Below are 15,545 nucleotides of genomic sequence, written 5' to 3'. Positions count from 1 at the left end.
TCTTCTTGTGATCCAACATCACAATATCCAGCTGGTGAGCAACAATGAAGATCTCACCACCTCTCAGAGTAGCTCTCTCACTAAAGAGCAAGTGTTAACTGACTTTGCGGACATCTTCAAGGGACTCAGAAGAATGGAAGGAAAGTTACACCTTGAAGTAGATGACTCAGTCTCCCCAGTGGTCATGCCTCCCCGCAGAGTGCCAGTAGTTCTGAAAGGAAAGTTTAAAGAAGAAATTGACCGTCTCATAGATGTTGGTGTCTTAACAAAAGTAGAAGAGCCAACTAAGTGGGTGTCCAGTGCAGTTGTCACATCAAAATCGAATGGGAAAGTCAGAGTCTGTATCGACCCAAGACCCCTGAACGAGGCAGTGCATCGAAGTCACTACCCCCTGCCTGTGATTGATGACATTCTGCCAGAACTTGGGAAAGCATGAGTTTTCTCCAAAGCAGATTTGAAAGATGGCTTTCTCCAGATAGAGTTAGATGACAAGTCAAGCCGCCTCACTACCTTTCAGACACCACGGGGCCGCATTGGTTAAGAATGCCTTATGGAATCAGCCCTACGCCTGAATACTTCCAGCAGAAGCTTGATCAAAACTTGCAAAGATTGCCTGGTATCTATAGAATAGCAGATGATCTACTGATTACTGGTCAGGGTGACACTAAGGAAGATGCAGATAAGGATCATGATGCAAACCTTGTACGTTTATTTCAAAGATGCAGATAGAGGAACATTAAATTAAACAAAGCAAAGTTTGACTTCAAATGCCAAAAAGTGACATTCATTGGGCATCTGTTAAGCAGTGAAGGAGTCAAACCTGACCCCAGGAAGATTGATGCCATAGTGAGCATGGAAACTCCCGTTGATGTCCAGGGTGTGCAGCAGCTCATTGGCATGGTCAAGTACCTTTCAAAGTTCCTCAGTAACCTGTCTGAGTTATATCAGCCTCTCCGAAAGTTTATGCATAAGGACACTCAGTGGCAGTGGACCTTGGCACAAGAACATGCCTTTAAGTCTCTCAAAGTGGCTGTTACACAAGTCCCAGTCCTCAAGTATTTCAGCCCACAAGCCCAAACTGAAGGACAAGGTGACGCATCACAAAATGGCCTCAGATTTGTTTTATTGCAAGTGGGCCAACCAGTTACATATGCAAGCCACGCACTCGCCCCAGCAGAACAGAGATACTCTCAGATTGAAAAAGAACTTCTAGCTCAGGTCTTCGGGCTAGAACACAATCACCACTACACATTTGGAAGACGAGTGATTTTGTGGACCACAAACCTCCAGTATCGATTTACGAGAAGCCTCTCGCTTCAGCTCCAAAGCGTCTCCAGAGACTTCTGTTACAATTCCAGCAGTACAATGTTGACCTAAGGTACAAGCCTGGCTCTGAAACGTACCTAGCTGACACACTATCTAGAGCCTTCCTCATAAGTGGAAGAGGAAGCTGAAACTATCCATGCAACTGATTTCCTCCTGATCTCAGAGCCCCAGCTGAGGGAAATTCAAGCAGAAACAGCTCAACATGACACTCTTCAACAGCTGAAGAAAATCATCATCAGTGGATGGCCTGACATGAAGAAGGAAGTCCCCACATGTCTCCATCCATATTTCCTAGTTAGAGATGAGCTACCAGCACAGGATGGTCTAATCTTCAAAGGTCAGCGCTGTGTCATTTCCTTGAGCCTGCACACAAAGATTAAAGACAAGTCGCATGGAGCCCACACCAGAATTCAAAGTTGCCTCCGACAAGCAAGAGAAACCGTGTATTGGCCAGGAATGAATTCCGACCTAACTGACCGCATTTCGAAGTGTGACATCAGTTCATCCTATCAGTCAAACCAAGCAAGGGAGCCTCTCATCTCTCATGAGGTTGCTGATTGACCTTGGCAAAAGATTGGTGCAGATGTTCTCACACTTGATGGTACAGACTACCTCAGTGTGGTTGAGTACTATTCAAGTTACTTCGAAGTAGATAGACTAGAAACTAAGGCCACAAAGGCCATAGCTAAGATACTCCGCAAGCAGTTTTCAGTCCATGGAATCCCAAATCAGCTAATCAGTAACATGCCGTTCAGTTCTCAAGAATTCAGAGAGTTTGCGGCCAGCTACGAGTTTGGAGTCATCACAAGTTAACCTGGCTATCCCCAGAGCAATGGCAAGGCTGAAAATGCTATCAAGACAGCAAAATCCATCATGAAGAAAGCTAAGCAAGCAGGCACAGACCCCTACTTATACCTGCTTGACTGGAGAAACACTCCTTCTGAAGGAATGTCTAGCTCCCCCGCCCAAAGAATGTTTGGACGCAGAACAAGAACACTGCTTCCCACCACCAGTTACCCGTTAAAGCCAAAGGTCCAAGAAGATGTGAAGAAGAAACTTCTCAAGCAGAAGTCCAAACAAGCCAAGTATTACAATCAAAACACCAAGGAGCTTCCGCCTTTACAGATTGGAGAAGTCATCTGAGTAGCCACTAAACCAGGCGACAGAAAGCGGAAATGGTTTAAGGCAAGAGTGGAAGACCAGATTGATATCCGTTCTTACAAAGTCAGAACAGAAGACTGCAGACTGTACAGAAGAAATCGTAGACACCTCCGCCAGTCTAAGGAACCATTTGTTCAGACTTCTGAAACCAGTTCAATGCGACCACCGCAGGACAACCACCCTAACACAATGCCTGCCACAGCTGAACCAATAAGATCCCAGCTTACAGGCCAACCAGTCCAAGACAACTTTGCTGGTCAACCCACGCAAACAGAACCTGTGACAGTTCCCCCAAGCCAGGAGCCAACAGCAGACCCAGTTAAACCAACAGTTGTGACCAGGAGTGGATGAGTTTCTCAGGCCCCACAGTACTTACAGAACTTTGTTATAAGGACTTTAGAAAATGATCGTTTGCCTAAGTTGTTTCATTGTTACCAGGCAAAGTTTAAATCACATTAACAGACAGACATTCAGTTTTCAGTAGTTCTTTAAGAGACATTTAGAGACATTGACTTTACTCATTCCGTTCATCGTGGAAAGCTTGTATGTCATAAGCTCGTTTAAGTTTATTAATTCTAACTTTTGTCTTTTTGAGAAAAGGAAAGGTGTGACATCATGTGTAGTCACATGAATCTCAGACCATGTGCTTGCCGTGTTGAATTAAACATGGAGTTGTAGTTCTTATAAAGACTGTTTGTTTGTTAACGCTCTCAAATAGCGTAACATTACAATGACTTAATTAGGACCATTTTCACTTACAAAGCTAAATATGCAAAAGTTTGCATCAGGATTTACGGTGCGAAAGTTCTAACAAACGGTAAACAAATAATTTAGCTGTCCTGCGCTTTGAAGAAACTTTCTAACTAGATGTTTTTTGCTTTAATCCATTCAGTACTTTTCGAGAAACGACTTCATGTGAATCAGTCAACAACAACTTCGTCCGCCATTTTGACACAAGAAAACTTCTCCTTTGTCCCCTACTCAGTAGAACTTTGTCACAAAAGACGTCATTTTCTATTGATTTCGGCTACGATTGTCACGGGGTTTTAAAACATGTTTCAAAATCCTACGACAATTTTTTTGACGTACACAACAGTCGTAAGTGAGTTGTAGGTTTGATTTACACAAAACAATATCATGTCATAGCCCTGTCGTAAACTTGTCGCATGCGACAAAGTCGTATTGTGTAAATCGGCCCTAACAAGCCAAATAACAAGCCTTATCGCGACCACCTATGGAGGTTGCTACTTTCTCACTGAGCCCTCAATGAAGACAGTGGCCGAGATACATCTTATAAGATATCGCATGCCAAAAGCTATTATGACCATTGTTTAACAAGCATCTCGTTTGCGATTCAGTCCATTACCCATCCCCCAAATTTAGCGGTAAGTAAACCGTAGGACCAGGCAAATTTCATGGTTGCCACAAAGTAATTTGACGAATTACAAAGCGGCTAATAATACTTGATCGACTAACAGGTTTTCGATTTGCAAAACACTCACGAGTTTATAAATTGATCTAACCACATTCGAGTGGTCTACACAAACTCAAGGGTTAAAAACTGGAGCGTGTAGTAATTACCAGTAGTGGTGGCCACAACGTGGTAAATCACACAACGCAAAAAGTCTTAATTCATCTCTGAACTTTTTGAAGAACTTCCTGACAGTTTTCCGCGTGATTTTAATCCCTCTGCAACTCGGTTCACGCACAAACTGGCACACTTTGAAATTTAGTGTAAAAATTAGCTAAGATTCTCAATTTTACCTACTCCAAAGAGCAAACCATGTTCAAAGCAGGAGACTTTGTTTGACGATGTAGTTTCACCTATGTTTTGATCACATGTCAGCAACATGTCACCAACGCACTCAAGCAAAACGAGCTGTGCGATAAATGGCAGTTTGGTTTGGTGATACGTTCTTGCTTTCATTTTGTGCTAAGTTATGTTACGTTTGGAGTGCTGTTATTAATTAGGTAGATGTAAAAAAGCCAATGAAGGTTTCTCTTATTCACGGTTTGGTCTCCTGAGAAAATATTTGAACTTGAAGCAGGTTCCACGAATATTACATTTCATAAGCTAACATCTCGATCGGGTGCAAGGAACCAGAGACAAAACTTGGACCAGTAAAACTTGGATCACTGATACGATGACAGCTACATGTATACAAGAACGCAGCATAAACAGCAATTGCTGTTTTATTTAAATCAGCGATCGGAGTTGACCCGGTTTTGTAACTGCCCACTACAAAGCGCAGCGCATATAAACAGAGAAGTACGGATGATGTTATGGCAACAAAATAAATCGGAATTGAAGTTAAATGTATTGCCCCAGTTTCTTTTCTTTCAAAGTGAATTTCAGAGCCATTCCGGCCTTTAGCATTTAGTTGTTTCCCGGTCGTTTGCATGATGCGTGGACATGAAATCACATGCTCTGTCGCATTCTTCTTGGCAAAATGGAATGCTTTTAAAATACAGGGTTTAAGAACTGACACACTACATGTATATTTTACCAAGTTACAGATATTTTTGGTGAAGTTCATACAATGCAACTAACAATTTTTTTTTTGCGCTATCAATCTTGTAACTGACATGAATGATTGGCTTTATCAAATGCTTCTTTGCGATGAAAATGCAGAGATTCAAGACTGAGCATTCAAGCACGCTTTGTTGCGAAGCAACAGAAAACAAAATGCTATCCAAACGTTACATGTCTTCTGTACCGAGGTAATACCTCGTCCAAACATTGCAGCAGCAGGACGAATACCATCCTCGGGTTTACCTAGGTAAAGACGAGGTTGACTGTGGGAATACCGTGTCAATGACGCGTGGAGGCCCCGCAGCGAGAACGCAGGAAATGGGTGATTACTTTCAGGCGGTACTGTACCTGACAGGTCTGGAAACACGGGATGATTTAAAGATAATTCAATGCAAAGTGACCTAAAAATACTTTAGTTTCATTCTATTTTCTCCTAGCTCTACAAGAACACAGTACAGTTAAATATTTCCTGTAGAAAAGACTTTTAAGCCCATATGGTAAAAGCAATCCTGCACCATGATGTGCAGATTGTGACACTGTCCCTTTAAAACTTTCCCAATACATGTATGACCCATGCAACTAGCTTGTGATTATAAAACCATCCCTCACGATGTGCATTTTCTGTTTCCAGTTTGGTTCTGTTTCTGTTCCTAGTTACAATTTACTGCCATAAGTTCTAGATTTATAATCAGTAATTACAATAAATCTTGTTACAGTGTATGTCATTGAGCTTGTCTTATTTTTGAGGACTCCCTATCAAAAACATAGCCTTTCCAGTTTTTGCTCCTTTCTACCATTTAGTTATCATTGGAAAAATTGTTTTCAAACGCTCCACATGAGTACAACTTAGCTTGCATAAAGCAGCTTAGCCAAGACAACCCAGTAAACCATCACAACAGCCTCTCAAAAATAATAATAAGTAAAGATCATTCGGTACCCTTACCGTGTAATCTGTATGGTGAACTATCAACACTCTTGCCTTTGTAGGTAACATGAATTGTAAGATCTGGATATGATGCAAATAGTCGATAGCGTACAATGAATGAACCATCCTGCCTATCCAACTTCTGTACCCATGTTCTAACTCGTCCGCTTGAACTAGTAATTTTAACATCAAATGCATCATCACCTGGGGATTCAGTAAGGCTGCAAAAAAAATTAACAACCTATCGTCAATCTAGTAGACTACTTCATGGACACCTTTCCTCTCATGGAAGGTTTCATGTGAAAATTATGCTGACTAAATATTGGCTGGTAAGACATTCTCTTTCATGATACAATATAATCTCTAAGTAATAATCCTACAGATTCAGAAGGGTGCATCTCCTTGGGTGGTCATGTCTTTCAAAAATTTCACATTCAGCCAGCTTGTAGACCAATAAGAACATAAGTTCAGATACTTAAGAACCCCAAGGACTGACCAATGATTGATGGAGTCCAAGGGATCATATGCAAAGAAATTCTCTAATGTCGGCTAGACTGGTGGAACCCTTAACATGAGACTGACTGAATGCGAGTGCGCTGAGAGAAATAGTGATGCCAACAGACCCCGAGACACATACCAACAACAGTTCTTTTCACAACTACTCTCACCCAGATGATCACACTGCACAAATAATAATTTTTATTATGATTCTGATTGATTAAAGGATTATGATTATGATTATTATACTTCTGATACCCCTGGGTTCAAACCATGAAAGTGTTTGTTTCTCAGTTTAAATCACTGGGGAATCGCTGTGGTAATTTATGACATTGTTTTGAACAAATTATACAGAAGCATTTTTTATATCGCTAGACTCATGCAACGCTGTATTTTAAAAACATCCAACTGCACAGTGACCTCATAATTTCCCATCAAGCTTTGTAAAAACAAACATGGTGGCACACAGAATTTGAAATCCAAAAAATTAATAGCAGAACGGAAAAGTTCAGCAATCAAAAGAGGTACACTGGACCCTTCTGGTATGTTCCATTAACTTAACAACAAAATATTGTTCATGAAGATATGATTGATCATCGCAGTTATACACACAACTTAAGCAGCTGTGAAATTAAAGCCTGAAAAAAATTCAGGCCTGAATGGGATTCAAACCCATGACCCCTACGATACCACTGCAGTGCTCTACCAACTGAGCTATCTAGCCAACTGGGAGCTGGTCACATTGTGAGTTTGTAATATACCTGTAGATGGTGAAGAATGCAAGTGAATATATTCAGGCCCATTCAGGCCTGAATTTTTTTCAGGCTTTAATTACAAGGAAAGGTAATGTTATATTCCTGTGAATATTTTATAAGACCGTAATTCGTAGATCTTTTCAGTTAGCTGTTTTCACTAGTTGGAATTTCTTTTCGTAAGTTGTTACATTTTAATTTTTTGTATTTTTTTTCTGTATTTTTTTTTTGAAATTGCGTTGTATGTTACCTTTTTTCAGTGAATAAATAAGATAATGGTTATTAAAAATTTAACTTTTAGACGATCAACAGACAAGAGAATTGAGGGGAATTCGAACAACGTATTTCGCTATTATTTAGACGGTCTAGTAAATAGATACACATAAATAAGTACATGGCAAAATGATATGAATGAATAGTTAGTAAATAGAAGAAAAAACATAAAAAAATGGTAATGTTATACAAGTCAATATTTAATGCAACATTCTTAATTCGGGCAATAGTGTTGCAGGTTCTTGAATTGCTTTAACACCCCTGCAACATGTTTTCCCAAAGAAATGTTGCATTAAAAGGTTCCCCCTGCACCATGCTACACTATTGATTTTTAAGGCAAAATTGATGGGTTAAAATCAAAAATTGGGCAGTGTAACATCACCTCAATGTTTTGTCCATGTGAGACGTCCTTAAATATTCTGTGACACTTAAAAACCATATTTTTAGATAAAATCGTGTCCAGTGAATGCCCCCATACACCGCCCGGATGCTAATTTTTCCCTAATGCTGGCCATGTCCACGAGCAGCATGTTCTTTGCACTTGTTGGCTTCCAAAGTACTTTTTGAAGACATAATTTTTTTTCATTTGTAATGTGATTGAAATACAAGTGTTAAAGCTACTACTTTTTCATGTGAAAGATCTACTTACTCGGTAAGAAAAGATTTTTTTGAACAGCCAGAACGATACTTTAGTCTACTGAATCGAAGGACATCTGGAAAGTAAGTTCAAACATCACACCCTCCTCCGCTCTGGATTTCCTGCGTCTTTGACCCCCCACCCCTCCGGAATTTTCACTAGTCTGACTTGATTTAATGACGTTTCAGCTGTTCAGCCCACTTCAGATATACATTAAAAACTAAAAACTAAAATCTATTTACAATGGTTGTGCATATCTGAGGTACTGGCTTTCATAAGGAGCTTAATTAAGAAATTCAAATTAAATTACAAGCAAAATAAAGTAACAATTGTATAAGAAAAAGCGTGGCAAAAGTTATGTAATGAGTCAAACATGACAAATTCCCCAGCCACTAATATAAAGGCCTCTGAATGATCATAATTAAGGCTATAACATAGTCCCAAGCAGGGCCCTTAAACAATACTGTAATTAATTCCCCGCAGAGAGCCCATGGACAGCACACTCAGGGTTCTCAAAATAAACCAGAAACCTGCGAATTTAACTGGCTATTTTGAAAACTACCCAGGCTACTCCAAATGCTAGTTGGTTAGTCCTGAGCCTGATATTGGAAAACTAAAATGGAAATAAAATTGTTCAGTTTATAATTTGTTTGAACCCAAAGTGGATTGGAGGGATAAAGTAGTTGCTCAAAACGTGTGACACAAATCGAAACTTGATTTAAAGAACCATAAAATGTTCTACACCTCAGCACATCATTTTTGAAGCCAACAAAATGCAGAATAAAGTATCTTTAAATAGTCTGGTAAAAGGTGAGTTTTCATTCTGTACAAATGGCACTACAACATTAGGACTATAGTGTTTTTTCTCTTTAGCTAAGTGCTAATAATGAGAGAAGCAACATATATCTGCCACAAAACTGCAGAATTACTTCACTCTACACTTTCCCTTACTTTAATGGAAATATACTCCTTTACATTTTCCAAAGCGAGGTAGTAATTTTCTGAATTAACAAACCCACAAAAAGGGCTTAGCATAATACAATACAAACATCGGGATAAACACAGAATATTTTTAAATTTAGAAGCAAAGTCCCGACGAAATGCTTATCAGATAACGCATGCATGTCAAATTAAGTTCGCTTTTAAAAAACACTTCAAATTCCGAACTTAGATAAAAATATGAAAGAAACTTGAAAGAAACTTTTATCAAATTACGATTTCATTTAAGATAAAACCAAGAAATGCATTCAAAAGCACCAAAATATCAAAAAATTCAAAGCCATGGATTCTGCATGTGGCATTATTGCCAAATTTATCTGTACATTAGACAAAATGTTAAATTAAAGAATGATAAAAAAATTTTTTGAGGGGGGACACTCTTGATGAGATTTTATTCATACAGGGTTTTTAAGTTTTTAAAAGGAAATTTCACAATAGTAAATTTTATGGAAAAAGTTAAAAAAGAAAAAGAACGAAAAGTTATTTTTGTATTGCCTCCTTAACCTTTTTTAACACAACTCTTGCTTTATTGCACAAAATACAAAAGATAAAGTATATAAAACACAAATAAATACTTTCTTTTTTCCTTATGCATGTTTTTAGGCGTTTTAGGGCACTGCTCACTCAGTTGAGAGTGAGAAAAAATACTCAGCAATGACGGACTCGATTTATTGGACATGGACGTTTTAGCATATATAAGAAAGCCTGTGTTTCACGACCCATCGACATCACGCGTGAGAGAGGAAAACACATTTAAAACTCTGGAAATGCGTCTTCACTTCGACTCAGATGTTTAAAACAATCACTGCATTCTCAGTTCTGAAATTCATTGTCAGTCTATCTTGCCATAGGTGTCACTTTCTCTATTTCACTGGAGTAGTCTGTCGTTCGTCGCCAACTCATAGCTCTCGTGACACCATTTCAAGGCCACGTTGCTTGTCGGAAGTTACCCCTAACAGGGTCTCAGTAATAAGGGAAGCGAAACTTAAAAGAAATATTTCCACTTATCATTGAAATCTCCCAGTTGTTTGTTTTCTGGAGCTACTTGCTCGAGTGCGTCAATCCTCTCTACCTTTTTGCCGTGTCATTTATATGAAGAGTGGGAAAACCATCTACAAATATACCCAATGTTTGTTGAAAATAGCCCCACACCGTATCTCAGGGAATCATTTTTCAAAAATTTGAGAGGGCTACCCCCCCCCCCCAATACTCTCCCCAACCAATGCAAAGTGCACATTGTGCCCAGCCACTCCAAGGCAAGTTTTTCACACAAATCTTAGCTGCCTACTTTTTGTATGGAACCTGCTACTCAAAACCCAACTGACAACCCTGACACTTTAACCATAAATAACAGGATCCTTCTATGGAGTCCATGAATGCAAGAGTACTTACATAACAATTGACTATTAACAACAATTAACTATTTACAACATGCTAATAATAAAATAGGAACTGGACAAGTAACAATTCATTTATCGAGCAAGAACATGTGAAAAGGTCTAATCAGTTGTCGCAATAAAATATTAATACAATTTTTGGAGCAGAATCCATGCCTTTTGTTAAGGCCATGCAGATTAAGTGTGAATAATTGTGTCATCCAATAAACTACTCTGGTAAGCAGTACCTGGTCTAAATGTAATGGGGTTTGGAAAGATTTAATTTGTTGAATGATGATAAAACTCATTTAAGAAACGTCATGTTGGGAACTATTGCAATGTACCGCCAATTCACATGTTCTTCTGTGGCAAGTGAATATATGAAAAACTATATATTTGAACTGCGGAGAAAGATATAAAGATATGATTGATCATCACAATTATGCACACAACTTCAGCAGTTGTGAAATCAAAGCCCCCAAAAAATTCAGGCCTGAATGGGATTTGAGCCCATGACCTCTGCGATATCAGTGCAGTGATCTACAAGCTGAGCTATTAGAGCTATCAAGCCCCAGTTGGCTCGATAGCTCAGTTGGTAGAGCACTGCAGTGGTCTCGCAGAGGTCATGGGTTCAAATCCCCTTCAAGCTTGGATTTTTTTCAGGCTTTAATTTCACAGCTGCTTAAGTTGTGTATATATCTAACTGCGATGATCAGTTATATCTTCATGTTCTTCTGTTGTTGAACATATTTGATTTAATCAAGAACCAGAGGAAAAACATTTTTGTTAGCTTTCACCGTTTTGCTTAAAAGTTCAGATCTTTGAATTTTACGACCCCTATAAAACTGTTTGTCAACTAAATTCTAGGTAATTTTGCGACTTCAGATACCCTTTGTATTCTTCACATTTTGCAAGAAATCATTGGTGGAACAGCTGCACTTAATTCTCAAGGCTACCCCATCTACCACCATCTCAATTTCGACCAAGCTTTGCTGCAAATCAGACGGTTGAAGAGGGTGGTTGTTTTAAGTCTGACAAAAGTAGGTGTGCTGTGGATGTATGTGTTGTAAAGTCTGCAGTGTTCAATATGCTGAATCTACCTTAACAAAGTTTAGATTAAGATTTAATAATCATAAGAGTCGCCTCAGGGCTCATGCTAGACATTTCAATGGTCCAGGTCATATTTGCCTTGAGGATGTCAGTATTTGACTCACTGATAGAGTAGCAAGTGAGTCTGCATTAAGCGATAAAGAGGGCCAATGGGCCCACAGGCTTTGGTGTTTGAGGCCTGATGGTCTGAATGAAAGCAATTTCTTCTTTACTCAATATCGAACAAGAGCTCAAAAGCATGTTTAGCACAGAGTTGTAATTTTTCACGCTCAGGCTGTGCTTGCTAGCATGCACTTATCTAAAGTTACTTTCGTGTTAGTACATCTGTTACTAGCGCATGTTAGCTGTATCTTCTACTTGTTTTACAACAACTGGCTCGTAGTGATTGGCAGCCATGTTGTTCTCCGGTGTGTTTTGGCGGGCTTTGGCACAGTGATTTGATTACCCCGGTTAGGCGGGTTACCCCACTCCGCAACTTTCACATGGAGAAAACTCACCCCACCAAAGAGGGCTACCAGGACTGGCTGGCCAGGTAACCCCCCTTGGTGGGGTACCCCACCTAATATGTGAACATGATCAAGGAAAAAGAGAGATTGTATGGATAGACTGGTTACCCCACCAAGGTGGGAGACTTCACCTGCCTGAGGTCCCCCACTTCCATGTGAACAGGCCCTAAGAAGTTTTTTTTTTTTTTGCAAAAAAAATATAGAACAAGCCACTTCAGAAAATATACAGGGGAAGAAATTGTCTTTCCTGCTTTCTAAAACATGTTTCATTCAATTCACAGCAAAAAATGCGCGACTATTATGACAAACTCTCTGGGCCTCGTTTGCTATTTATCACAGTCTGGGATCCAGTGTGATCTCCAGCAATTAACCAGTTCTTCAAAACAATACATACATACATACATACATACATACATACATACATACATACATACATACATACATACATACATACATACATACATACATACATACATACATACATACATACATACATACATACATACATACATACATACATACATACATACATACATACATACATACATACATACATACATACATACATACATACATACATACATACATACATACATACATACATACATACATACATACATACATACATACATACATACATACATACATACATACATACATACATACATACATACATACATACATACATACATACATACATACATACATACATACATACATACATACATACATACATACATACATACATACATACATACATACATACATACATACATACATACATACATACATACATACATACATACATACATACATACATACATACATACATACATACATACATACATACATACATACATACATACATACATACATACATACATACATACATACATACATACATACATACATACATACATACATACATACATACATACATACATACATACATACATACATACATACATACATACATACATACATACATACATACATACATACATACATACATACATACATACATACATACATACATACATACATACATACATACATACATACATACATACATACATACATACATACATACATACATACATACATACATACATACATACATACATACATACATACATACATACATACATACATACATACATACATACATACATACATACATACATACATACATACATACATACATACATACATACATACATACATACATACATACATACATACATACATACATACATACATACATACATACATACATACATACATACATACATACATACATACATACATACATACATACATACATACATACATACATACATACATACATACATACATACATACATACATACATACATACATACATACATACATACATACATACATACATACATACATACATACATACATACATACATACATACATACATACATACATACATACATACATACATACATACATACATACATACATACATACATACATACATACATACATACATACATACATACATACATACATACATACATACATACATACATACATACATACATACATACATACATACATACATACATACATACATACATACATACATACATACATACATACATACATACATACATACATACATACATACATACATACATACATACATACATACATACATACATACATACATACATACATACATACATACATACATACATACATACATACATACATACATACATACATACATACATACATACATACATACATACATACATACATACATACATACATACATACATACATACATACATACATACATACATACATACATACATACATACATACATACATACATACATACATACATACATACATACATACATACATACATACATACATACATACATACATACATACATACATACATACATACATACATACATACATACATACATACATACATACATACATACATACATACATACATACATACATACATACATACATACATACATACATACATACATACATACATACATACATACATACATACATACATACATACATACATACATACATACATACATACATACATACATACATACATACATACATACATACATACATGATTTATTTGATAAAGCAGGTTACAGATCAATTGGCAAGACGTTAAGTCCTGATGTGGACCTGCACTATAAATAACTTCTGCGGCTAGAATAGATCTTTCGGAACGACTCTCCCCACTTGCATTTTAAGTGTCTCCCTTGTGGTGAATAATATTTAAGATATCGACTTTTAAAACCTTCAAGCTTACTTGTTGTTTTCTTTATCTACTGCTTGGATAAAGAAGTATCTCGCAGGTAGAACAATCTTTCTGTGTAGTCCTGGACCCCAAATAAGAGAATTCTTCGCGCTTAGATCCACTGCTTTGTTAAAATAAATGCTCAAGCACAAGAATGTCCAGAACGTGTATGATTTCATATCGCTCTCTTTTCAAAACCACTGGTCAACGGCAGAGCTCCCACTTAGCCGGCGGTAAACTCAATGTCGTCCAAGGGCCTTCTCCACTTTTCAAAATGGCGGTGTCACAGTGATTTGGGTATCCCTGAGTTTTGGGTACCCCCGTACCCAAATCCCTAGTGTTTTGGCTATCCCCACTAGGGATACCCAAAACACTGAAAGCTTAAAACTGGGGCAAGTGCAATCATCCACAAGTCTGCTCAAAACCCAATTATCTTCTTACTAAGCTTTTGTCCCGGTAAATGAAAGCGTTATTTTACTTGATATAAAGACAATACGTGGCTGAAAATAGTCGCAATTTAGAACAGACTGTCTGATCCGAGTCCGCAGTATAACGACATACAGAACCGAATTCACGCGCCAAAGTTCGTTGTATGAACATGCGCTTGGTGCCTATCGATAACCCTTGAAATGCCGTTATTTTAAACAAGAAAGGCACATTCTAAACCTGGTATAGTTCGGCAATTAAATTTAATCAATATGCGAACGAACACACTGAGATGCGGCCGTCACGCAATATGCACACTGGTCTCAAGCTGTGACTAACCTCTGTGTATCTTGCCTGTCTGAAATAAAGTTTGTTTGACCATCCCTACTATTAGATTTTGCCGGCGAACATTTCTCTATGCCATTTAACGAGGGTTTTTTTTGTTTTGGGAAGAAATCCAAAATAAATATAAATGAAGTAGACAAGGCTTAAATTTTTGGGCAGGGGGAAACAAGTAAACGTAGGATACCCAAATCCCTAGTGATTTGGGTATCCCCTTCTGAAGTGTTGGTTTGCAATCATTTAATTCAGGGTAGCCAAATCGACCGAAGATAGAGAGGCAAAGCAAACTTGCAAAGTCGAAAGTCAATCAAGAGAGAAACGGACTAGAAATGCTAAATTGTAAGGGATACCCAAATCCCTAGTGAT

The 15,545-nt window shown here is 37.9% G+C and overlaps 1 protein-coding gene across 3 annotated transcripts in view; it reads right to left on the bottom strand.

Annotated features, from left to right (window-relative positions):
- Positions 1-15,166, bottom strand: part of LOC145464958 (protein O-glucosyltransferase 2-like) — a 176,052-nt gene extending 160,886 nt beyond the window's left edge. For 2 of the 3 annotated variants that reach the window (XM_081448771.1, XM_081448772.1), the window contains exons 1-2: positions 14,424-15,165; positions 5,964-6,166 (exon numbers count right to left, since the gene is read on the bottom strand). In XM_081448771.1, coding sequence (XP_081304897.1) covers positions 5,964-6,166; positions 14,424-14,590 — 370 coding nt within the window. In that variant the 5' untranslated portion in view covers positions 14,591-15,165. Of the gene's footprint in view, positions 1-5,963; positions 6,167-14,423 lie in introns of all 3 variants that reach the window. The other variant, XM_081448770.1, reaches the window with a different exon arrangement.
- Between the last annotated feature and the right edge of the window lie 379 nt (positions 15,167-15,545).

The sequence above is a fragment of the Orbicella franksi genome, chromosome 13, assembly GCF_964199315.1.
Source record: "Orbicella franksi chromosome 13, jaOrbFran1.1, whole genome shotgun sequence".
NCBI lineage: Eukaryota > Metazoa > Cnidaria > Anthozoa > Scleractinia > Merulinidae > Orbicella > Orbicella franksi.
This window is presented reverse-complemented; position numbering and strand designations above follow the sequence as displayed.